This window comes from Leptonotus elevatus, chromosome 16, assembly GCF_054856555.1.
Source record: "Leptonotus elevatus isolate MCC_2025b chromosome 16, RoL_Lele_1.0, whole genome shotgun sequence".
Classification (NCBI taxonomy): domain Eukaryota; kingdom Metazoa; phylum Chordata; class Actinopteri; order Syngnathiformes; family Syngnathidae; genus Leptonotus; species Leptonotus elevatus.
This window is the reverse complement of record NC_141254.1, coordinates 9213112-9240408: the sequence shown is the minus strand read 5'-3', so window position 1 is coordinate 9240408 and position 27297 is coordinate 9213112. Positions and strand designations below refer to the sequence as shown.

Sequence of the window (27297 nt, the reverse complement as noted above, 5' to 3'; positions counted from 1 at the left end):
CTTCCTCTTCCCTGCCTCCCCGCCTGTCCGTCCATGCTCTCCACTCTGAAAACTCTTCAGTGTTTTGTGATTTCTTGCTTTCTTTATTTGTCTCTCAACCGCGCGGTTGAGGCAGGCGCTCGTGCGTGCGTGCGCGCGCACCAGAGAGCAAGTCAAGTCGTGCGGTGCCGGACCGGACCGGACTGACGCGCGCCTGCAAGCAAATCCTCGCAAGTCCAACAAGATCGGCTGACATTTGTGGGAAAAGAAAGCATGGCGCGCACGCATGACGATGGCATGTGCTGCTTTGCATGACCAGCTGGGATTTCTCCACTTGTGTCGTCAACGAGTCCAATTCAAAGGCATGGCTTTCCTTTTGGCGTGCTTCTTGCTGTCTTGGTGAGTGGCAAACTCTCTGACTTTTACGCACGACGAGCGCGCGCGCGCGCGGTGCTTTTTGCAGCACTTGCTAAACTCCTTTCTTCTTTTTAAAAATGTGTTAATTTATTTTTTTGCCCGTGTGCTTTGGTTACAGCGTGTGCCGCGGTTGTGGGACGCAGCAGACTGATAGCAGTATCTATTTGGATAACATCACGCGCATATTGGACAGATTACTGGACGGCTATGACAACAGGCTGCGACCTGGTTTTGGAGGTATGCATGCATGCACTTTCAATCACACATTAGTTGTCGTTGTTTTAGTGGATACAAGTTGAGTTGAGCCAAGTTTGGTGGTGTGACACACGAAGCCATTTGTTTGAGGATGAAAGTCAAGTTCAAATATTTTATTTGCACTACAAAAAAATAAAAACTGCACAAATTCAGTGCAGGTCAATTCAGAATACAGTACAGTACAGTGCAAAATCAATTCAGATGTTTTTTTCATGAATGCATATAGCCGTATGTATGTTTTATTTTGTAAATATGATTATTTCTGTAACCTTCTTGGGATTAAAAAAAGAAAAAGAAAAAAGGAAAAAAAGAAAAATAACCTATAAATGTCCGACTGCCCGTGCTGCAGGTCCAGTGACAGAAGTGAAAACGGACATCTTTGTCACCAGCTTTGGTCCCGTTTCAGATGTGGAGATGGTACGTAAACAAGTATCACAAAGTTTATTTGTTTACTGCTCGTCATGTGTGCATGTGTAGTGTTACCCCATCGGTGTGGAGACATGAGAGCAAATGTGCACTATTTGTTGCCCCCCCCATAGTAACTCAAGTCCTAGCCTTCATTATTGCAGCATTTGGGCAGATGTCATTAGTACATGCAGCTTAGTAGGACTTTAATCTGGCTGACAATCCCCCCCCCCCCCCCCCCCCCCCCCCCCCATGGCTCCTCCCGTCCGGAGAGATGTGCTAATGTTAGGACGCTCATGGGATTGGCTGCTGGCTACACTTTTGACATCAGATAGATCGGCCGTCTGCTGGACCCGATGATGCTCTTCAGGTGTCTCGAAAGCAGCCGTGTGCTGATGGCGATGGTGAAGGATCTATTTAGAGAGACAAGGGAGGGGTGGTCAGCGAGGTCACCCATTTGACCTCAAAGCATCTGGGATGGACTCTTAGTTAAGACTTGCTGGCAGGAAGCTTGAGCTCATGTTTGCCAGTATTTATTTATGTATTTATTTATTTATTGAAGACCTTACAGTCAACTGACTGTCGAGATCAAATCAGACATGTTGGGTGAGAGTGTTTTTTGAGGAATAAATTGACACTCAGTTGCCCCAATCTTGGATGTGTTTTAACGTGCTTGAAGGTTGCAAACAAGTGTTTTCAATATACTTCTTGAATTACACAAGATATTGAAAACAGCCTCCAGTATGAGGATGATATACGTATTAAATGAATACGAGACATAGGCTAATGTTGTTGTTTTTCAGGGTCGATACAGAAAGTATTAGTAGTCAAGATGGCTGTTAACCAATATTTGGAACCAATATTAATTTCCCGACAGTTCCCAGGGTCATGTCTTAAAAAACGAACAAACCCTTGAATTAACAGGCAAATAGTTTTCAACAGTGAATAAAGCTTTCTAGAATTTCAAAACAACTCAAATGTTAAACTTTGACTTACTGTAGCTTAGTTTTAATTTCTAAATCAAAAGGTGCTGAGACTTCCGAGGTTCAACAGCATCTCACGTGGCCCCTGTGGCTCAGGGTGTAGAGACGGTCGTTCAGTAACCAGAAGTTCGGCTGTTTTCCCCAAGTCATGTGTCGTTGTGTCCTTGGGCAAGGCACTTCACACTGGTGTATGAAAGGTGCGAATGTTTGGGTGGTGGTTGGAGGAGCCGTAGGCGCACACTGGCAGCCACGCTTCCGTCAGCTGTGGCTATTTAAGTAGCTTACCGCCACCAGAGTGTGAATGTGTGAGTGCATGAATCATTTATCCATTTCATTGTAAAGCATCTTTGAGTGTCTAGAAAAGCGCAAGATAAATCCGAAGCAATATTATTGTATGAAGTGAACTAAAAATTTAAATAAATAGTTCTTTAAAGTTAACAGCATTTTAAATTGATCTCTTATTGGCCTTCCCAATTAAAAAAAAAAGAAGCAGATGCTGATACTCATCAAAATGCCAAATATTTTGGCGCCAATAATCGGCCCATCCGATCCCTACTCTGTATGAGTAATTTTGCTTGGTAATCAGCAATACATTCATACATAAATAAATAAATATAGAAACATATTTAGAAAAATCTTTTCACAAAATGGTACGTCATTATAACTAATATACCGTCGCTGTCCAGTGAAAAAACACTTAAGTCCATTTTTACATTTATGGGATGAAACTTGAATCAGGCACAGGCATCCCAAAAACTAGAAAAAAAAAAGAGGACATAAGTGTTTTTCACAGGACAGCAACAATATGAGACATAATACAAGATGCATTTTCTTAAATTGGTTCTTAACAAGGTTTTTAAGAAATGATTCATGAAGACCTGGTTAACATCATGACAAATCAGACATTCTGATAAATCATTCTATAGTTGTATAAAAAATTAATCATTGCATCATCATCATCATCATCATCACACACTTAAAACGTGTTTGTCTACTCCGTGAAGTGCTCTTAAGATAATAGACTTTGGCAAACGCCATATTCAGCAGCCCAGTATTTGTATGTCATTTTCTGGGTTCGACTGAAATGTTGACATGCGTGCAAATGTGCCAAGCAATGTTGGCCATGGAACAAAACTCACTACATAAATCAGACTGCCAGCGCTCTGCTCAGCAGGTTTCCAAAGAAAGCGTGGCTCACTCCCCATCTGCCCGTCTCTGCAGGTTAGAAGGGTTAGTGGTAAACATTCTACTCGTCCTGTCCAGGAATACACCATGGACGTGTTCTTCCGGCAAACATGGATCGACGAGCGCTTGAAATTCGAGGGCCCCATCGAGATCCTGCGACTTAACAACCTGATGGTCAGCAAGATCTGGACGCCAGACACCTTTTTCCGTAACGGCAAGAGGTCCATCTCTCACAACATGACCACCCCCAACAAGCTGTTTCGCATCATGCAGAACGGAACCATCCTCTACACCATGAGGTAGGTAACAGTGCCGTCCGAGGCCAAGACCAGAATAGAGCGGCAGAGCGGATGGAGCCCTGGATAAGCACTCAAACAAAGAAAGCATCCAAAAAGGATGCACAGACTCGCGTAAAGCCCTTCCAAAACAAAATATGGGCCATCTGATCGGGAAAACAGCCTTTGGACGGCAATTCAAACACAGCGCTTTGTTCCAAAAAGAGAGATGCCCTGGATGATAACGTTCCGACGGTGCGATGGAGGGCAGAGTTCCCGAAAAATAATTGGAATATCTCAACGCATCATCGGCTTTTGTCAAACTCCAAACTAATGATGCGCTGCATTCTCCATCATCTTTTTATGTTGAGTGGTCAAACGGCACATACACATTACGGCCCAATTTTCATACACGGTTGAAAAACTCAGTTTAGCCTCCAAATAGCATAATTCCACTCATTCGCTGTAGTAAGGACTGCAGTAAGAAGTGCTGATTATACAATTGGGCGCCTCAACAGCTAAGTGGCAACTTGTTTGTGCCGTCACAATTGAGAGTGTGCTGAGAGGTGTGCACAGCTTCCAAAAGGTCAGTACGAGCAAAATCTGCAAACAGAAAGCTAGCATATAGCATTTCGTTTTGTTTTGGTTTTTTTAATTTTCAAAGTGTACAATTTACATACATACGCACATTTATTTCTTTAGGATAACGAGGATCCGATAGCTAAAAAACTTGATGTGATAGAGAAAACCTGAGATCAGTTTTGTATTCCGCATCTGAAAATGAGCTAAAAACAGCTGTCAGACCTTGCTCAACAAAAAATGTGTTCCCCAATCTAATCAGACCTTGCCTGACTTTGATTACAGAGGGGAGAATGGGACTCAAATTAGGCCCCATTATTGGGACCTGTGTCGGCAACAACTTATATTAAATAGCCTCCGATCTCAATCGGGCCTCGAAGAACAAAAACAATTGTAGACGTTGGATACAAATGGAACATAAGCGGAGAAATTGGAAAAACTATTGTGAGCTGCCATCATCAAAACGCAATGTTGTATGATTTGCAGTATATTTGCTGGGCTAGCAGAGTCTATCTGATCTTAAGCTTAATTAAAGGTAATGTTGTCTTGAATGTTTGTTTACCTCTGCCAGTTGTCACTTTAGTTTCTGTGCCGGCATTTGGAAGGTTGTTTCAGGTCTTCATGCAATTCGGTTGAAGTAATAAACAAATCGGATAATAGCGTTGAATAGGAAATAAGAGCTCGAGTGTAAATCCAGCCTCAGCTACTCACGCTATGATAGCGTATGTGGCCATGAACTATCACAAAGCTCATTTTCATCCAAACTCTTTGCATTCGCTCAACAAACAGACTTGCACTCAGCACATCAAATATGAATTAAAACAAACTCCTTTCACCTATTCTGACAGATTAACTATAAATGCTGAGTGCCCCATGCGCCTGATGAACTTCCCGATGGATGGACATGCGTGCCCGCTCAAGTTTGGGAGCTGTGAGTTTGCTTTTTGTTCTTGTTGTTGTTTTGTGAAGTGCCGCTGACAGCTGGTGTCACTCTCAAATGATCACTGTGTCACTGACTAACTGACTGGCTGACAGGACGTCAAGTTGAGGAGCAGCTCATTTGAGCAGCTCACAGTCTGCCATCACTTTTGTAGGCTATTAATTAGCAAAAGAAAAGAGTTGGGCTCCATTGTTTTCAACATCAATCAGTATGTTGACATTCAAAGTCTCCCGTTTCTCCTTGAATGGTTAAATGTTTAAAAGCTGCCCCGATCCCGTTCCCGCCCGTCTCTGCAGATGCTTACCCTGTCAGCGAGATCATGTACACGTGGAAGAAAGGTCCTCTGTCTTCCGTCGAGGTACCGCAGGAGTCATCCAGTCTCTTGCAATATGACCTTATCGGTCAGAGAGTGTCAAGTGAAAGGCTGAAGTCCAATACAGGTGAGCAAATATCATTGTGAAACCATTTTCAGGTTGGAAGGTTGATGACGGTACAAGCGCTGGATTTCTGTGGTCAGGACACGGACATGAATTCTCCCGTCAGGTTTTTATGGCTCACCTTTACAGACAGGAAATGACCGTGGAAGAAAATATGGCTTTTTTTCCCCCTCATTCATCCAGAACAACATCTATGAGGTCAGACCTAAGAGAGGACATTGGTCACAATTTACTCTCTGGTTAACACCCAAAATTTTTGATGTGGTTGAAGAAACACGAAAATGTCCTACTCAAACCTTTCATGTTGACTTTGATCTTTCTGGGTTTTACGGATTCCTTATTCAAACGTAAACAACTTGGAATAGAATCAATTTGCCAGTCACAAGAGAGTAATCTGAGTACATTTTGGCAGGTTTAAAACAAGGCACAAGTCTCGCATCCAAGCAGTCCAGAACACAAGCAACCATGTCTTTGTCTATGAAGTGACAATTTGTTGTCTTCTCTCCCAGGGGAATATGTCATCATGACGGTCCACTTCCATCTGCAAAGAAAGATGGGCTTTTTCCTGATCCAGACATACATTCCCTGTATCATGACCGTCATCTTGGCCCAAGTCTCCTTTTGGATTAACAAGGAGTCAGTTCCAGCTCGGACGGTATTTGGTAAGACTTCTTTGAACTTGACTTCAGACTCAGGTGTGATGTCAAAGACTAAAAGGCTTCTCAAGCTTTGTGGGTGTTGTAAAAGTCAAAGCCAAGTCGTTTTCGATTTTAGTTCCAGCTCTCCAAAGTCTTCCGTAAAGTCTCGAGAAGTCAAATGAAAAAAAAAAATGATGTATCAACTCAACGCCCACAGTTTGACCTTAATGCGAGTCTCCTTCTGTAAACTTTAAGCAGGCATACTTTCCTCGCTTACCAGCGCATTCAGCCTAAACCCTGATTGGCTCCTAAAATAAAAACCATGCAAGCTCGGCAAACAAAGACAGACTGTGTTTTTTTTTTACAAACCTTTTCTTCATTATTGCTATTCCTCCTCCACAGTGGTTGAGCTGAATTAATTGGGAAAAAATGTCCTTTTCGAAATTGCTCATGCAAAGGGCTGAGAGGGGGAGGATGTTTATACTTGGCCCGCTTCTGAGCACTCACAGGTTCCGCTTGCTCGCATTACATTACGCTACAGTTGCCACCGAGCTCTAGCCTCAGGAGCAGAGCAGAGCGGGCAAGAGACACCCAATGAAGAGCGAGAGAGGGGGGCGAGAAATAAAGAGCTCGGAGACAAAGCGAGGACCAAAAGATGGGAGAAGTGTGTGAAAATGTACATATTTTAATCCCAGTACCCTCACGTTCACTCTCAAAGAAGACGGAGCAGTGAATTATGGTGCTATGCATGCACATGTATTTGGGAGCAGGCCAGAATCCAAATATCATCTTCTTGTGGATCTTCGGGACACGTCCTTCAAAAAGGACTACTATATAAACTAAATGCTACAGGTCATACAAAAAGTTTGGCGGTAATTTATTGTATCTTGGTCTCATTTCTTTACATCACAAAGACCCGCCGGCCTTTGAACAGGGGTGCGAAGACCGCTGTATACACTAAAATCAAGTGGAGACGTGGTTTTGGTTTAGGATGGCACAAGTGCCCCTCCCCCACCCCCCACCATTCAATTTTAGATCTTGTCATGATGATTGACCATCAAACAAAATGATCTTGAAAAGATTCTCAATGTTTGTCAATGTCCGTGGTGATCAATCAACCACATAAAATATGTCCTGGTCTTTAACCTTTAAGAACAGAGTCTGTCCTAAAAGAAACAGGCCTAGATCAAATGATTGGCTGTAAAAGCAAGGAAGCACTTTGCAGGGATAATCACAGTATTTCTTCATTCCTCTTTCTTCTAAAGAGTCAATCACTCTGGAACATCTAAAAAAATTAAATCTTTTTTTATTTTTATTTTTTAAAATTTTGAATGTGCGTGAGTATGTGCATGTATGTGTGTGCGTGCGTGTGAGTGTGTACTCAATTTCACTTAATTTACCTAAAACCTATCAAAAATCCCATACCGTTCACCTAAACCGAATACTTCAGAATCCAGCTAGAGTCATGAGGTTGTCAGGAGACCCGAGGAAGGATCAAAGAAAAGAAAGGAAAGTGAAATCCAGCCGGAGTCTTTCACCAACCCTAGAAACATCTAAATTCTAACAAATTAGGGAGACCTCAAGAGACCAAAAATTAAAATGAATTCATATCTCTCTGAGCAAATTTAAGAATTGTATTTTCCATTTGGTTCGCCAGTTTGCGAGCTGTGACGACACTCTAAGATTGTCTTCAGACCGTGTTCAGTCTCGATCCTTTGGACTTTTGCTTTTATGTTCACAATACATACATACTGTAGGATGAGATGGAGTATTGTGTTTTCACATTAAGTGATCTTGGAGGATGACGGTTTAATAATTCATATTCAATGGAGGTTTTAGTAATCCTATGCTCAGTTGTTTTTCTTGCTTGACACAGGCTCGGAATTTGCCCACAAGCACAAGATGGCTTTACGAGATATTTAATCGAGATATGTTATCCAGTGGCTTACGGGGGAAAAAAAGCACTTTTGTAAAGGTTGGATTTTGTGTGGCGAGATGGAACTTGTCAAATTTATAAGTTGTCACTATCCACGCGCTTAACACTCAAACTTTGGTCTTGCGCAGGTCACAACACAACCCCTGAAGCCAAGGTCCTCTAAAAAGTTGTTGGTTAGGGAGAGCCATCATTTGTGATTGTTTTAAGTTTGTGCATTGTGGAAGGTGCATTTAATGGCCAGGAGAGATTCAAAATGGAGAAGCTATAAAACACACGCAGTACATTAAGGCTACTGTGCATTGTGGACTGCATTGTCAACATCCGCTCTAAAAGCTTAAAGTCCCTTGAGCAGAAGTCTGCCAGACTTAATTGAGTGTATTCTAATTTCTACCTTATCCCCCTACAAAAGCCCCTAAACGCCCCAAGCATTTCATTTCTGTCCCATCTTTATATCATCAGCCCCGTCCCTCGCTCCCCTCATACTCTTTCTTCTGCCTCTCACTGTTTGGCCCGACAGCCCTTTCTTCAATTCCCTTCACCATTTTGAAGATAGAAACAGAAGATGGACTGTTTGTAAGGAGCCTTCTGTCCACCGGTGAAGTGATGCCTCACAAGAGAGGCATTATTAAGTCACATTAGCTACTTTCATTTCCTGGGCTGCTAATGAAATTTGGTAAAAGCCTGGGCAGCAGTCTTCAATTACTTTTTTCTTCTTCTTACGTTCACAATGAAAGTCAATTAGATATCTTATTTGTTAAGAAGCCTCTTCAAAGGATGTGGAATGTCAGCAATTTTGATTTGTCTTAGCGAACAGGCCCCACGGAGATAATGACTTCAATCCACCTGCTCTTGAGGTTCAAACTAATTTGGTCGTGTCCTTGAGATTGTTAAATTACCACAACATGAGCCATATGAAAAATGCTCTTCACTTGTATAGAGTTTGTACCTTTAAGGGATTCAAAGCACTTTAAGATGCTCACTTCTTTTACACTTTTGATAGGAACGTATTCACACTGATGATGCAGGACCAACTGGGTCTTTCTCAGGATACATGGTAACAATTTAGGGAGCAGAGGAACAAACCCACAACCACCTGCTTCAGTGGAAACTGAGACGCGCTTGGTTAATTCAACTGGATATCTGTGCTTTTCCAGCTTCAAAATGCATTTTTTTGCTTTTGTCTGGTCATCACTCTGAGTAGCAGTCGCCGTCGTGTGCGCAAATCGCCTGTGTTACTGTGCTGGCCACAGTGCGGTCAGTGCACGGGATATTACGAGATGAGCTTCCCCTGAAGTGACATTTTGGCACATCACACTGAGCCGAAATGCCACCTGGTCTGACGTCCCCGGTGATTTACCAAAGCAAGCCTCATAGGGAGATTCAGTAATGTCATCAATCGTTGGCATGGTAACCTGAATGCTAACTTCTGTCCACAGGTATCACCACCGTGTTGACCATGACCACGCTCAGCATCAGCGCCCGCCACTCCCTCCCCAAAGTCTCGTACGCCACAGCCATGGACTGGTTCATCGCCGTTTGCTTCGCCTTCGTCTTCTCCGCCCTCATCGAGTTTGCGGCTGTCAACTACTTCTCCACGCTGCAAGCCAACCGGGAGCTACGCAAGGCGGCGGCCATGAAGACGGCGGCTCAAGAGGCCGCAGCTGCAGCTGCTACTCCGGCTGCCAGCGCAGGAAATGACGGAGAGCTCTCCTCAGTAAGTGTCTCACATGACCGATCGGAAACCTACTAACAGTACGCCAGAAAATCATTTCTCACAGTTAATGTATGCATTTGAATCTGTTATTAAAAACAAATGGTTGGTTTTAAACCTATTTAGCAGCAGAAAGGTAAAGTGAGGTCTAATCCAGATTCATTATTTAGGCGGGGCAAGAGTTTGTGTTTTGATATGCAGTCTGTGCTGTATACTGACTTTGGCTGTCTGATTGGTTGCTTGGCTGGGCAGGTGGTCAGGTGGTTGTAGGGATGCTCCAATCAGGGTTTTATGCTGCCGATACCGATCATCTGTGAGTAAGATTGGCCGATACCGATTCGATAACATTGACTATCTGTAATTATTTTTCCAATTTATTTATAGTGAATGAGTGCTAGAGGCTATATTATCTGAAAAAAGCAACCATATAATCACCTTAATTTTAGACAAAAAACTGTATTTATTTATTCAAGACAATTAATACACAATGCATCAACTATTCAGTCAAAAAAATAACTATAAATAACTATATATATATATATATATATATATATATATATATATATATATATATATATATATATATATATATATATATATATATATATATATATATAAATATATATATATATATAAATAACTATATGTATATATATATATAATAACTATAACTATAACTAAAAAACGATTCAAAATCACTGAAAAACTTAAATTGACCACCTTTTAGTTTAACAGATTGAAATAATCAGCAGTCTCAACTATGCCACATAAACGTTGCATGATTCACAATATAATAAGGTAAAAAAAAAAAAAAAACTTTTCAATAAGTTCCTAAATTGACGCTATCCAGGAACGTGGCTTAGTCAAAAAATCTTGTGCATTTATCAATGAGGGGGGGAGGGGACAGCGGGAGAGGGGAACCACTATTAACGGTTTCATGATTCATAAAATAAATAATATGGCAAATCTTAAAGTGCGTTTGTTTTATACGAGGACAAATTAATAAGCAGCATTTCCATAGGTTCAATGCCATGCGAACAGCTTTGTGAAAGAAAGCTGTTAAACTCAACATCGACACAAGACTGACATCCGAGCTCCATACATCACTTGTAAAACTTACACTGGATAATGATGACGATGATAATGATAAAATTAGTGGTGTTGAAACTTTTGTTCCCCCCCGCGAGATACCTTTTCATGGCAATCATTACAGGCGGCAAACTTTACATCGCTTTCGAACCGACAACATGTTTGTTTATACGGGGGAGGGGGACGAGAGAGTTTCCGCAACTGCCCTGAGGCTGGTCTGGCAGGCTGTGAAGTATGAGTTGCGGGTGATTGGATTTTTGATCGGGACGAAAAGGCTTTGATCAAATATACGTACTTTTGCACAAATATCGGCCGATCGTTTGGAGCATCTCTGCTTGGTTGGTAAAAATCCAGTTCCACAAAGAGAGGCGTCGTTTGGGACAAAAATAAAAAGAAGCAGTGGTATATAACTGCGTGGAAAGATGCCGAGGGTGGTTTCTAGCCTCAGTAGAGTAGGTGGTGAACTACTAGCTTATTAGCTAGCTGATTATGTAACAGAGCTCTCGGGATGGTGACGGTCTTATGTTTAGAACATGACAATCCATTTTTACTACAAATGTTGAAAAACTGAAGAAGAATTTGGGATTTAGTTAGGATGAACAGACATCCTGGAATAGTCGCAGCTTTGAGCTTTGTGTTTCAGGTCCCAAGATTTTGCCAGCCCCATTGTTTTGTCGCACTTTTACGCAAGTACCATCCCGGCGTCTCGGATGTGTTATTGTAGTCCAGTCGTCCAACCGTTTGGGCCATGTGTATGTCAATCACACAGCTGTCATGGCAATTCATATGACAAACCAATTGAACTGTTAAATGCCTTCCTATTTACTTTCACATTCACTTTCTCATTCTCATCTGAATTTAATTGCTACCAGGCGTGTTTTCATTAGACTGGACCTTTTTTTCCTTCTTCACACACTTACACAAACTCGCACACATACAAACATGGTCTCCCAAGCTGGGAAGCGAACCCTTGCCAACCTGCATCGTAGGCAAGGGACGGTACCACCCCTGAGCCCCATCAGACTGGAACTTGAAATACTTCCTGCTTCCGTGTCTAAGAATGATGGGAAATGTAGTCCTACCAGCCTCGTGCTGCGGTCGCCCGTCAGACCCAATGCAAACTGAGTTTTTCTGCTTGGCATATTTCCAATGTTACGATGTGGGACCGCCGCAAAGTAAAAGGCGCAGCCGGCTTTCAAGAGCTGCCGGTTTTTCAGCACCCGAAGGTTGTTGCTTGTCTTTGTAAAGGCGGTATTGTTTCTAAAGCTTAGATTGTGCAGGCGTTGCGATTATTGTTGTCGTTGAATTCACACACCCACCTCAGTCAGAAGAAATTCATGACAAGCTTGCTGCGCAAGCACACAAAACTTTGCAGAAACTGACAAGCAAATTGAACTTTTCTTCATGTTTCTTTGCCAAGTAAATGCTCCGATCGTTATGGACACACTTGATTCTACTGGCGTTTATTTGTCCTTCATACTCTGGCCATGCATGCACTTAAAGCCCGCTATCTCCACTTCATCCACTTCCACTCAGGAGCGAGCATCCCCGCTTAATCTGCCTCACACCCTCCAACACATATACACGCTTGCTTCTATATGCACTCGCTCGCCGGCTTAATCCGGAGTATTATGCATCCCGCATCCATACAACGCGCTCATCCATTTCTAAAGTGACTTATCTATTCATCTCGCCCCAGTATCCATCCTCCTCTCCTTTCCGGCTGCCCTGTTAGTGTGTGATCATCACAGAGAGTGACGTGAGAAGACAGCCAGTAGTGGCCCCGGTGATATGACGCTGCTGCAGATTATGTAAGCGCCATAGATTAAGGGACTATCCAGCGGGATGCGAAGGGAGGGCACCCATTAAAGCGGAAGAGTCAGCCTGGTCCGAGATGCAAACAGTTACAGTACAGTGGATGCGCGGAGGGGGGCTAGCAGGGGTTTGTTTTTGTCTTGTGTGCGTAAGAGAGTTGCAGTTAAAAGAGCTGAGTGGGAGGGAGGCTTGATGGGAAATGACTGCTTTCACCAAAATATGTAGGAGTGCAATGAAAAGAAAGCGAGAAAAATAGCATGCCACCGCGGGTAGAAATATCTGTCACGATTTTTAACATGACGACTTGTGATGGCTGCAAGGTAGAACCGTCGCAGGAAATGAGGGATTTCTATGTATTTATTTTTGACAAGGAGCAGGTAATGCTAGATAATTAAGGGAAAAGGGATCGTGTTGAAACTTTTTGGTTGTCTTGTTATCGAGATGCATTCTTGGCCAGGGAAGAAAGAGTAAAACACGAGTTTGGTCCAACCACAGAAGATAAAAAGCATTTGGATTATTATGTGGACTCATATTTCATGCCAGTCTGGTATTGATTAGTAATGCGTCCCAATAGGGTCGTGTCAAACTGATCCGAAATGTGCCCATCATAGGTGGGAATGTAAAACCTAGCATAGGTTCTGTTGCTAGGCGATATGCTGCATAAAGAAACATCACAAATAATTCCTATGTCAGCACAAGATGCTCTTCCAGTATCAATTTAAAAAAATATATACAATTGTGATTTGTGATTTGTGCTGACGTATGAAAATTATTTTTAGGAATGGGCAGGGGCAGACAAAGAATCATGCGAGTGGCTTTGATGTATAGTAGCAATGCATTCTGGAAGGGGGAAAAAAAAAGAAAGCAGGCCCCTTATTGAAGGAACCTTCCAATCGGGACAGCCTTTATTCTGACATAATTAATGCAAAAAAAAAAAAAAAGCAACGTCAGGACAGATTCAGGCCCTTACAGTATCTGGGACACCACTTTAAAAAAAAAATCAGTTCTTGAGCAACGAACGAAACAGTCGAACACAAAATTTCAAAATGGTGCATCAGCATCAATCTGGGAAAAAACAGCACGCGAATCGTAGCTAAAACGGTTTTGTTGGCTTGATAAAATGGCAGATTCTACTTTGTCTTTGGCGGCGACAACATTGTTTACAAGATGAACAACTCTTGTTTGTACAATTATATTGCGTAAGCATTGTGTCATATATTTTCCCCCCTCAAATAGTAATCATCTAATAAAATAAGTTCCCCAATTATCCATGCATCATCCACTACGCTGGAATTCACACAGTAACGAGGCAGTAAGGCATTCAACTGCTGAACCTATTAGGACTCAGATAACCAAAACAGCAGCACCTACCAAGCACGTAAGCAATCTTTCTGCTCAATTAAAGTGTGGAGTTTATGACATGTTGTAAACATTTTGTTTTCGCCCTCTTCAGTGCAATTCTCCAGAATTGTACTGTTTAATTCCATTTAAAATTCACTTTCACTTGACATCATTTGTGATGCCGGCCGACCCTTTTTATGAAGTGAGTCAAATGTTACGAATGCCTCTCAATATGAAGATAATTAAGTGCCCAGCGAGTGTGGCTAATGTCACCAATTAAGTGCATTATTTTTCAAATGACGGTATTGGACCTGATTCATGCTGTTTCTTTACCATTTCTGTACAAAATAGCCTGTATTTACATACTGTACAAAAAAGCGTGCTTACGCCCACTCGCCACCCACTCGGACGACCTCCGATGAACCCATTCCCAAACCACACGTTTTGCCAATGTGCGGCTGCTCTAACCTCATTTCATACACACCTACGCACACAAAAACATTTGCATATCGATTGCAACCACCCCCGCACGTACACTACACATACCCAAACAATACATTCGCTTGTCCAATAGTAAGTGACCATCTGTGCCATGCCAGTGTGTGTGTAAAAATACAGACCAGCAAGAAGCCAACCAAGCTAGTGTGTCATCGTCAGAAAAAAGCCTCTCTATGGGATCTGTTGCCATGTATAGTACACACACACATGCACCATGTGGTGGAATTGATGCACAGACTGGTGATAGAATGAACGAAAGCGTCACATGGCACCCAAAAATAAATCAACAGATCTTCATCCTCAAATAAGGCTAATTTAGACAAATGAGATGCAATGGAATAATAGAAAATATTGTTATTATTATTTTTTTATATATGAAGTTTTACCTCTGGATTTATTTCAAAAGAGGGGTTCTTATCATTTTGCACAAGTTTCTATTGTTCTTGTTTTAATTGGGGTTAGCCTATCACAGCAGCCTTTGGATGAGAGGTGAGGTAGACTCTGGACTGGTTGCCATCAAATCGCAGGGCACAGATAGCAGAGATGGGAAAAGTACTGGCATTCTCTACTTGAGTAAAAGTATGTTTACTTGTGTAAAAAAAAAGTATAGGCTGTGAAATGTACTTGATTGAGTAAAAGTAAAAGGTATACCGGCTGTTTCCTCCTACGTCAATTTGAAAGATATTAATGGAGCAAAAATAGGTATACCTCAGCCAGTTGACTCTGATCTGCATCGAGTCGACAGTTTTCTTCTTATCAAGTTCAAATTGTCCTCTGTAGTGGCGGCACGCATTGAGTTTATGTTTACGGGTTGTTCTAATCTAGCCAATCGCGTGTTGTAGAACCAATCACAAGCTGGGATGTAGGGGACCGTTTGTAACGCCTCGTATGATTGGCGGAGCCAGAAAACATTGACGGCTGCTTTTTCTTCCAGGTCGTTTTCGTGCAAAGTAGCAACCTAGATATCCTACTCACGTTAAAAAGTAATAGATAAAAGTACAAAGTAGTCTAAAAAATAAATACTCAAGTACTGGAAACAACTACTCAGTTACAAAGTATTTGTACATTGTTACTTCTCATCTCTGACACTCACATTCACAGTTATTGTAAATTTAGAGTCTAAATGGCCATGAAATGTTGGAAGGTGTCCCGCAGGGAAGACTTCTAGACCCCCTGTCGTACTCTGTGGTATCGCTGACTTTGGGTGAGAGGGGGCCACATCCTAGACTGCAATCCTACATTGGGCCTTCTGAGGCCCCCGCAATTTTCAACGCCACACCCGCGCCGCTAACAACACATTTGAGATGTCTCTCACTTGAGTAGCATAACAGCACCAATACTTTCTTGACACCAACTTCTCCGTCTACAAGCGTGTATGGATTTGACTTTTGCTGCGATGTTGTTATTGTATGCGCTCAAAGTGGACAGAGATAATGTGGTAGCTGAATGTTAGTTGTATTTCTGGGCGAGTGCAGGTAAAGATTCCGTGCTGTTCCCTTTGGATTATTGCGCTGGCTGGCAGTCTGGCTCTCACGCTGACTATCTGCTGGAAACATGCTGTTTTTTGACCCAATTCCCACAAGTACTTTGCTTGTTCTCTCGTAGCACGCCGCACGCGTGTGCGGGGCACGCACTTGCTTGACTCAAACTTGATGAGGCATGCTGATAAGCACGTGTCAATACATTTGGATTCCTCTCCTCTCTCTCCTCAAAAATGTCCCTCGGAAAGAAACAAACATCATTTATTCCCTTTGTTGCGCTTCTTGTCAGCTGCTGATTAATATTTGAAACAAAGTCTTTACATCCACACACGCACGCAATCTAGCCAAAAGCTGGCTGAATAACATCATTAGGGTGTCTTTTGACTTTTCTTTTTAAGCTCCCAGATGTTCAAATATTTTATTCATTCCATAACTAATAATACAACTATTAATATTGTATTGATGCCTCTTGCGGAAGAGTTTTTGGGTTACATCACGCTGGACTCCCGTTAACGTGAATTTCCGTCTTCCCTCCAAGGCGGATGCGAGCAACGTGCTGAAGAAGAGGATGAATTCGGCGCCCCTTTTCGAGCGGCCGGCCAAAACCTTCCCCAACCCGCCCGTCAGCGCCCAGGCCTTCCTGCAGCAAGGCTCCGCCGTGCCGGACAACAACGTCCTGACCGGCACCAGCATCATCGACAAATACTCTCGCATCCTCTTCCCGCTTTCCTTCGGCGCCTTCAACTTGGTCTACTGGATTGTGTACCTTACCAAGGACACCATGGAGATGACCAGGTGAACACATGGCATGCTTGCTATTTTTCTCACTGGTGCTGGGACCAACTTGACGGAACTGCCTCTTGCTAAATGTGAAGAAAGCAGCCGCCGCTGTGTTTTTTTTGCGCATGCATGCAATGCATGCATACAAGTGACGTGTCTCCATCTCCGATAAGCATTTGTGTTTCTTCCAAGCATGCATTGTCTTCACCTGGGAGCTGAATTGATTACTCCTACGTTTTCCTCGCTAATTAGTCACCATATGGCTTTTAAGAAACGAGCCTGAAGAGTGCTCACAGCGGTGGCACACAGTGGTTAACTATCATTTCTACACAAGAAAAAAAAAAAACAGGTCAACACAAGTGGGCTCTATAATTGGACTTGCACCCTGGGGCTGAATTTGCTGTTACATGTACTACTTTATATGGGGCACATAACATTACATGTGGGAAAACAACATTAAGCTACATGAAGTTAAGTAGTGTAGCGATGGACGGACCTCCGCCGATGTTGAAGATGCAAGATGATTGGAATTTGTTCAATTTTTGATTTTCTGACAAGTCGAGATGGTTCCATTGTGGCCAAACAATATTGGCGACCATAGTTTGGTTCGTTCCCGGGCCAATTCCAAAGGAATGAACTGCTCTCATTGTGAAAAATGAAAAAAAAAATTTTTTGTCCATCTTTATTTTAGCAGGCCACTTTCTGGTCCATGGAGGACCTTTGATTCAAAACGCAAATGATTGAGACAAATAAATACTCTCGAATAGAGAATAGTGACAAATTGTGAGGAGCCATATTATTGTTCATCGCGGATGACAAAACTACAGGATCAAACCGGTTTCGATACACAGCCAACATCTCTTCTCAATTCCCCGACTCGAAAATAGGAAACCAAGCAACTACCAAATAGGACACCATTTCACGTACTGTGATTGGTTGGAAGACATTTCAGGGGCGGGGGTAGGTGGGACATTGCCATTGGTATAGCTGTGCAGCCACACATATTGCACATATTCAGTGGTTACAAACTTGTGACTGAAATGAGAAAAAAACAAAACCAATGAAAAGTGGATTTTTTTGGTTTATGAAGTATGATGTAAGATGACCGTTTTTCCATGACTATTATTTATTCCTCGGTCGCAGGAAAAACACTTATTTAATCGGAGTTAAATGATAAAAAGATCTGCCACTTTCGGAAACATTCATCACTCAGTGAGAGACCGGCATTAAGAATAGATGCATATTCATCATGATCATTTGGTGATCAAATCGTGACTCACATTGCAAACCAATTCGGCAATCTGCGTTTTTATCCAGACGTCAACCAAATTCAGTTTTCCTTTTAAGGCTAAAGAAGCAACAAACCTCAAACAAGACTGCAGCTGCATCAACATACAAGAAGAGCTATTTTTGAGTCATAAAAAGTTTTTTTTTCCCCCCAGTTAAAGTTGAGTTGAAGAGCAAGAGAAATACACGATGCACCATTTTGGTTACCATGGCAACTATTATTTTTTTTCATTCCAGGAAGGTAAATCTGCTTGAATGCTGTTAGAGAGTAATTACACTTTTCTCATTGTGTTGCTGCTCCACCAAAGGGCGAGTATATTAGTGGAAAGAGCTGATGATCAGAATGATGCAGTGCAGCTCCTGCAAATCTCGCTGGATTGCGCAACTGTACACAAACGCATGCACTCACGTACACAACAAGCTTCTGCGGGACTTTCATCTAAATCCCATGTAGAAAAATGCTTTCCTCCCTACAGGCGTTGTCTTGAAAAGCATCAGACTCCACATAAAACCTAGACATGACACAAGGTTTTATGGTGTCATTATGGCAAAAGCAATGTGGATGTTTTTTTTCCTGAAATGAGGCTGTTGCAACATCAGCTCAATGTGTGCTTTGACGCTTAGCCTGCATGCTGTTCAAAGGAGCAAAACTGTTTCGAATGACAGGCTTGTGTGTTTATCCCGCCTCCGGTATATGAACCACGCGTGCATCATATCGGCATCGAGGTGGGGGGGCTTTTTACGCACATGTGTTCGTCCTTCTGGACCCATGATGTCATCTATGCTTAAAAATGGAAAAATAAAACAGATGTTTCAATGAAACACATGAACTTGACATATGGCAGTGGTGGGAAGGAACCAAGTACGACGACTTTATTGAGTAAAAATGGTGATTATGCCTGCTTTTCTTGAATACAGCAATGTGTCGTTGGCTAGTCAGCATTCTATTAAACTGTTAAGCAACCAGTCAACAAAGTCCATCTCGGCATTGTGTCAACTTTGTTGTTAATTCGCTGGCGGCCTCTGAGGACCGTAGAGACGAACCCTCACAGTGGTTAGCTTAGCACTTGCTAGCTGCTAGGAAAGACACAACATTTTAAAACTTTTGCAAAAGTGGAAAAAGAAAAACACCTTGAGCTCTGCCATTGGCCAGTGTACGGCGAGGGATCCTGAAGGTTAACGTAAGTTCTTTTAAACTTCAAAGGAAAAACTTGCCATAGGTTGACACGGCGGCGTTAGAACAGCAGCCGCAGTCTTGGTACGCTACATGATGTTTTCAAAAAAGTGAATGTGAAAAAGTGAGGAAAAAGTGAATTTAGTGTGGATAATTACGATCAAATTGTATTTTTTTATTTTTTTATGACTTTGACGGGTTATTACAGCAAAAGTTAGTAGTAACTAGGGGTGTGAATTGCCTAGTACCTGGCGATTCGATTCGTATCACGATTCATAGGTCACAATTCGATTCAATACCGATTAATCCCGCTGCGAATCTATAAATTTATTATTGCGATTTTTTTAAAACTCAAATTTACAGTAAACATGTACACTGTAAGATTTGTGTGAAAATGTATTTATTTATCTGAAAATTCTGGCTTATAATTGAGCCACTGCATTTCACAAACAGGTTACAGTCTGTTTCATGTTTGAACAGCACTGAAATAAAATATTAGGTCTTAATGTTCATTAATATAAAATTTTTCCATGCTTAATGTGTGAATCCTAACCCTAAGCAAGACGTTTTGTTGAATCTTTCCATAAAAAATTGATGTTTAAAAATGGATTCGGCCGCATATTGAATCGATTCGTGAATTGCGTGCTGTAATATCGCGATATATTGCCGAATCGATTTTTTCTAACATAGTAGTAACCCATTTGAGGTAAATCAATACGCAAATTCCTATATATATATATATATATATATATATATATATATATACAAATACATATTTTGCATTCTCTCCAGTAAAATACGGTAGATACACAGCTGACAAAATAAACAATAATGGTGTTGTTTGCTGTATGTGTACTGTGTATGTGAACCTGCATTCAATCAATACGAGCGCATTGAGAAACTGCAAAGCGAATTTTGAAAAGGATAAAGAAGGTGATAAAAGAGCCGGCGGCCCCGAGTCAAATTCAAGTCCCCAGAGGTGCTCCGGGCGCGAAGCAGACCATCCAGTCCAAAGCGGCACTGCACGCCTGCTTGACATCGTGATCGATTACGCCTGAATTATCTTCACAGCAAACGCCATCAAATAAATATCAAACACGTTTGCGTTGAACTCACACAATGATGAGAGAGAGCCCGTGCGTGTGCGTGTGTGTAAGTGTGCGCTCATTTAAATACATAATGCGCTAAAGCATTAATCATGACCAATAATAAATTAAAAACATAGATTAGATCAAAACTTGACAGAAAGGAAGGATGTGGTGTTAATCGCATTTGTAATCAACGCTAATGCTAAATGATCCATGCTAATTACTCGGATGGGTTAAATGCAGAAATCAAATGTTGCCATGAGTGGATTTCAAAATGTATTTGTTACAAAGTCTTAATCTCTTAATTAGTTTATATTCCGTCGCATTTGTTACCACCGGCCACGTCATTAAGAACACCTGCACAACCAAATGTGGGCTTGCGGGTGCTCCGCCTTCCTCTCGCATTCCAAAAACAACACACGTCTTAGGGTTAATGAAAGACTCCATCGGTGTAAATGCGAGTGTGAATGGCTATTTGCCTGGCTGACGACCAGTCCTGGGTGTACCCCACCTCAGCTGGCACATCGTTGTATAACGTCTACCTGCGGGAAGGAGCTGGAAGAGGTGGTGAGCAGGATGCGCAGGGTCCCACGGGAGTTTTTGCCTGCCCTTGTTTTGGTCTGACGATACATTCCCATTCACGTGGGCCTTTCTTGACGGCTCCGCCCACACATTTGAGCCTCTGACCCTCTGCCTTCAACTCTTCCATTAGGCACGAGCAGACTAAAAGCATGCAACAGACCCCCACCGCCCCCCCCTCTTCTTTTTGTATGTTGGCCTCTATTAGCGCGGGCCCTCCTGCAGGGATGAGCTGGACCAGAAGAGCCGCGTCTGTTTGCAGGTGGATTTACATCTGTGCGACTTGCGGGGAGGGGGGGGGGAGCAAGTGTGTAAAAGCTGCGAGCGACTGGAGGCGACTTTCATGAATAGCGCCATTCAGAGGGGGACGTGAAGGAAACAAATTTGCTGAAAACGCTTCCTTCCATGAGGGGCCGCAGCTGGTGGATGCGCCCGCCGGTGGCTGCACGTTGTGCGCGTGCGCCCGTGTGTGCGCGTCTGTCCTCTTTATTGGCCATCAGTGCCAAGCTTGAGAAGAAAAAAAAAGATTCCCTTTTCGGTGCTCGTAAATCAAAATCACTAAATGCTGCTTCAAGTCCATTCCTCTTCTTCTTTTTCTTTCCCAAGTGTGGCTTTGAAGTGGTAACTTGGATGTAATGATCGTTTTATTACAGGCAGCGCCAGCAAGCGACCATAGCCTATCCATCATTCGTGGACCCCCAGGGGGCTCGTCGCTTGTTCTGTCTGCACGTTGGCGCGTGTTTGTCACGCGCGGCTGCATTTCTCACCAGCGCAGTTCACGGCCGACTTCTACTAATCGGACGAAGATAGCACAACCAAGTCGCTTCCTGTTTTTCTGCCTTTCACGCGCACCGCCGGTGGGCCGTCCCTTGTTGGTCCCGTGTTAAAGTGTCCCGCCCAAGTCCAGTCGCCAAGTCAACTATAGCATGAAACAGCCTTTGAAGCCATCTGCTCACTTCATTGTGTACTCGTAGCAGCCTCCACTAAGGAGGACAGATTGCTAACCCGGAGGTCAAACGTTCAAGAATTAGTCGCTTGCCTCAAGTCGCCGCAAATTAAATTGAGATTCATCAGTCCTTACATTTACAGTAGACCCCCAGGAGGTCAGACCAGTTGATTTTTTTTTGGGGCAGGGGTGGTGAGTACACCTCAGGTCTGGTGCACAAAAACACATTATTTATTGTGTATTGTATCTTGGCCTTTAATCCACTTTAAAGAGATACTTGACTCAGTGAACCATTTTCAGTAGTAAAAAGTTCATATTTTGTTCACAATTAATTTGATAACTTAATATAATACCTTTAAAAACACATTTTCTCACTTGCTGTCGACTCAAGATGACATCACCTGTGCTGAAAGAATGACCAATCACCCAATCCCATGATGATTTTTGCCAGCAGCCATGTGAGATTGGCGAGTGAAAATGTCTCTCGGCGATGTCAGCTTCCTCCTGCTCTGACATGTCAAGGGGAAGAGGAGGAAGGAGGAGGCGTGAGATACACAGCTGAAGTTTTCACACAAAGTTTCCAGCAGGCAAAACTGACAACATGTGAAATTTGGCCTGTAATGAGCCGAGACTCTTACATCATCAGGAGGAAGAAGTGAGCTTGTGCCGGCCGGCGTATTATGGCAAAGGTTGGTCGTGCACGGCACACTGGGGGAAACTCTGTCAATTATTCAAGCTGAAAAGTTGCAATAGACAGGAGTCCAAATGTTGTAGCGCCACTTGCAATTTTCTTTCAGAGAAAATATGGCCACACGTTCATTTCATTCATTCATTTGCTTGCATTCAAATAAGCATACTCGATGACTCAACAAGTCCAATACCACACTTTATGCCTGGGATTTGGATTTTTTTTTCTTTCTTTGTTTTCAGCATGCATGTTTTTGTTGTGTAATGAAAATTATGGATCTTGAATCCTCTAATCACAAAATGGGTCAAATTTACCTTTCCAACATCAATGCTATGTCTTGAAAGTCTTGAAAATCAGATTGAGTTTTAACCTATAGTGTCTTTATAAATTAAAAAAAAATTATAATAAAAAAACTTGCATGAGAATTATGATGTTACTTCAAAAAAGGTTGTTCAAATAATAAAAAGCATCCATTTTGAACCGGGAACACATTTATTCATGAATTACTTATTTATAATATTATTATTGGAGGTTCGCCACCAGCTTCCCATGACAAGTTAAAAAAATGTATATTCATATTCATGTTAGGATAGCGTTATAAACAACACAAAGACAAACATTCACATGAAAAAAAACACATTAATTTGTAATTTTAGGAGATTGTTTGAAACATTTTGATTTTTTAATGTAATTTTATGACAAAAAATTATGCATTAAAATTGCATTATTCCAGGTTAAAAAAAAATGAATATTGCCAATTTACCTTTTTCTCATATTTGTTTTTCTTTAGTGTGTCCCTAATACTCCTTCCTACCACACTTTATGCAAATATACAAAATCACTTGACATGTGATCAGTTATTCTCAAACGTCAAGCTTTATTCCTCAAAAATAGGGATGGGCGAGTACCGATACCAGGTATCGGTATCAGGCTGATACCAGGACACATTTCACTGTATCAATACTGGATATCGATACTGGTATCGGCACCCGCTCTTGTGGCGGTTTTTCGGTCAGGAACTAAAGGCTGAAATGGTTATTTTTGCATTGATTGACCACCACAGCGAGCTCCGGTAAGAGAGCACATAAGTCTTCAGTTGTGCTCAACAAGTTAATTAGCTCTGAAGCGCAGACAGATCTTTGTATATCATTGACATTGACGATTGCGCTGCTATGAGATGAATGATGAATGGAGAACGTGAAACAGGAAGCGGAAATACAGAGCAGCCTTCCAAATTAAAAGCATGGATTTCAAAACAAGATATAATTAAATATCACACACTAAACAGCTTGAGGAATTCTTAACGTGGTAGATATGACTAAATTACTTGAAGTGCTACTGTATTGAATTGAATTCTTTACTGTACTCCTTAAAAATAAGTTGACTTTTGGATTATTTATTTCATGTTATTTATCTATTTAAAAAAATCATTTTATTGTGTGCTCTATGCAAAATTAATTTTATGAGCAAATTATAAAAAATATAATTGCCATTAATTTCAAGCAATTTTGAGGAAATTTGCTATAATTGGGATATATAGGTTATAAAAAAACAAAACAAAAACATCTGTTATTGTTTTTGGGGAAATTTTATGTATCATAAGTACTAATGGTGACGGCACTTGGTATCGGTATCGGTGAGTACTGAAGATTTGAGTATCGTATCGGTCTAACAATAAAGTGTTATCGAACATCCCTACTCAAAAGTATTTGCAGTATTATTGGAAGCTTATGTAACATGATGCAGAAAACACTAACACAATAGCATTAACACAGCAATTAAATATATCGGTTAAAACTGTACTTAAATAATAATTACTTCAAACTTGCTGATACCCGGCCTTATTTCAAGGTATTGGCAATGGCGGCTCATACCAGGATTGGCTGCTCTCTTGTGGATTTTTTACAGAAGGCACACGTTTGACAGATGCCAATTAACAATTGATTGATTTCTTTAAATTCATTTTATTGCATGTTCCAGGAATTTTATTTTATTTTATGAACAAATAGAAAAAAAGAATAGAAGAATGCTGTTCATGTTATGTAATTTGAATTTGAATTTGCACTGGCACCAGTCTAGGAAAAAAAACAGCAACATAAAACTTAAAAGTGAAATGAAAATGATACATGATAAAATGTTTGAAAAGAGTTGTTTAAAATGTTTGATAAGCCCCTCGAGATGCAACATAGCGCTTACGAGGGGGTCCCACAAAGTTATAAGAATGAAATGCCGCGTTGCTAGTGAAATGTAGCAAATCTACTGTGCTGGATTCCAATGGATTGACATTGCTCGTTGAACATTTGTGCTTTTGCTCTGCTTGTTTTCCAGGGACGGCGTGTGAACACGCACAACGTGGACATCACGCGCATGCAACTGCACGCACGCAAACATGCATACAAGATGATAACGTTGGTCTCATCGGCCTTTCCGTGTGTGCGTGTGCGTGCGTGTGCGTGTGTGTCTGTGTGATGCATGTCGAGAAAGCAAAGTGTCTTTTAATCAGATGGAAAGGATCGACTGAAGATTGCACTTGACTTGTCTTGCATGTCCGCACTCGCTCACTCGATGACATTCTGCATGTGTTGCCAATTATACATCCACCTGCACTTTGTCTGATTTGACTTTCCGACGGACTCCACGCGATTCATAAGAGGCCCCCTCTCCCCGCGAGGACGTGAAGGAACATCTATGAAATCCAACATTTTCAAGCACGGATGCTTTGCGCACTCGAAACGGACGTTCTGGAATGACTGACTTCCGATTTCTGGGTTTTGGCTGGCAAAGAAAATTAAAATCAAAATTAGAGACGAGCTGAATATAGTCAACAAGCACTTGTCGTTTCCACGTGTATTTTTATTTGTAGATAACGATGCATGCAATTAAGGCAAATTGTTGGAAATTTGGGAATGTGAAAGATGCGCCGCCTCACAAGTGGATGCTAATCAATGTTTGTCAAAAGCAAGCCAGGATGGATGCATGCAATCATTTTGGGGGGCTGGAAGTGGATGACAATAAACACTTCTATCAAATATGTCGCACGCACGCACACACGCACACGCACACGCACACACAAACAGTGTTGATCCAAATTGTTTGTATTTAAGCAACTTGATTGTCATTGTTCTTGAAAAATGGATGTAATGATCACACTTTTTTTTTTAATCGAGTAAAAAGTGTTGGCCAGATGTGAATTGATTCATTTAAGAAGGCAGCTCCTGGCTTCTTGTCCTCATTTAACAAAGAGCGAAAAATAGAAGCTCAACCCACAATCATCAATTATCCAGAATGCCAAAAACGCGTCATCCACATGTTGCGTCGTCTCAACGTGCGCCGCCTCAGCACATCCATCATCTTTTTTGTTGTTGTTGCTTTTCCTCATTAAAAGCCGAGGCACCTTAAGCAAAAGATATATGCACATGTCTGCCGCTTATTAATAATTTCATAGAAATCCTTCAGGGATGACTTCAAAATTTAGAGTTCACTACTAACAATCACAATCATTTCATTTTTCTAACGCCAGCAACTGTTGGCATGATGAATGGATGATGAACGTCTACTGTGTAGATCACGTGATCAAAATACATGTGCTATTATTATTCTTTTATTGGATGCGTCTCATGGAAATGTTGCAGAATGACAAGAAAGTCATCATGACGTCAAACAGGTCTGACATTTCAAAACGGCTCCTAAAAGCATTGTAATTGTCAGCAAAAGGAATTGGCCCCCTCTGCACTGGTGTTAGGGGGCGGGGCTAAGGAGATATTTCTTCATGCTAATGGATGCTGTGGGCGCATGCAGTGACGTGTGACCTCACATGTACAGTAAAATAAAAAAATCAGGACGGAGGCGTGTGCGTTTTGACGTTTTTTTGTTTTGGGTGGGAATATTGGCACACTTGCACCACCTCCGGACCTTTTCATGCTTGTTTAGATTTGTTTATGTAAAACGTTACAAAGTCCATTAAATTGAGAGCACTGGCAAGTTTTGGTTTCAAATCACTTTGTGACAGAGCTATCACAATGATTACATATTGATGTTGTCACTCATTGTAATTCGGATTTAAAACACTTGATAACTAACTAAGCTGCACTTCAATAACGCTTTTTTTTATGGAGTCCTTGCAAGCGTTTGCACTTCCGGCAGCTCCACTATTTTCTTCCCACAGTATCGGAAAAACAATTTGTGCTCCCTATTGAACAAACGCAAGAATGTTCAATAAAGTCAACAGTATTTTGCTGCCCCACTTTGTAGAAAAATGAGAGAGGAAAGTGCTGCCGTTGACTTCAAGGCAAAAAACAACAACAAAGCGTGAATGAAAAATGTGGAGTCATGTGGGAAATTATAAAACTCTTTAATGGGATGTCCTCACTTACACAATCCCATTTGTGGTTCATCCATCAAGTTAGTTTTTCCTGGCCTGTCTGAGTGTGGGTGAGAAAAGTGTAGAGTGCCACCTATTGGCGGTGCGCGGCACAACAACCTCGCCATCACTCAGCCGAGCGTCCCACACTGATGCATGCTGGCACTCCAACACTCCTACACACTGACTCACCATATGCTCTTTTTTTTCAGGCCCATAGCGAGGACACACCCACACACACACGCATATACGCACACACACACACATGCACACGCACGCACACACACAAAGACTGTCGAAGTTGGAGTACAGAATGGATGTATTAAAACATGCATTTCATATCATTTGTGTTATATTGAAATGTATACATATTTATGTATTATTTGTGCGCATGTTGATGCTGACATTCAGACGTCTGGCCTGTCAGGCAG

General features: G+C 41.8%; 1 protein-coding gene across 1 annotated transcript; it reads left to right on the top strand.

Moving 5' to 3' along the window:
• The first annotated feature begins 16 nt into the window (after positions 1–16).
• On the top strand, positions 17–25691 carry gabra6b (gamma-aminobutyric acid type A receptor subunit alpha6b). Its single transcript, XM_086097834.1, has 10 exons — positions 17–378; positions 515–633; positions 1001–1068; positions 3303–3523; positions 4927–5009; positions 5315–5458; positions 5965–6117; positions 9466–9743; positions 16503–16759; positions 24835–25691. The coding sequence occupies exons 1-10, from the start codon at positions 266–268 to the stop codon at positions 24845–24847; spliced, it is 1449 nt and encodes a 482-aa protein (XP_085953960.1). The 5' UTR covers positions 17–265; the 3' UTR covers positions 24848–25691.
• Positions 25692–27297: the final 1606 nt, after the last annotated feature.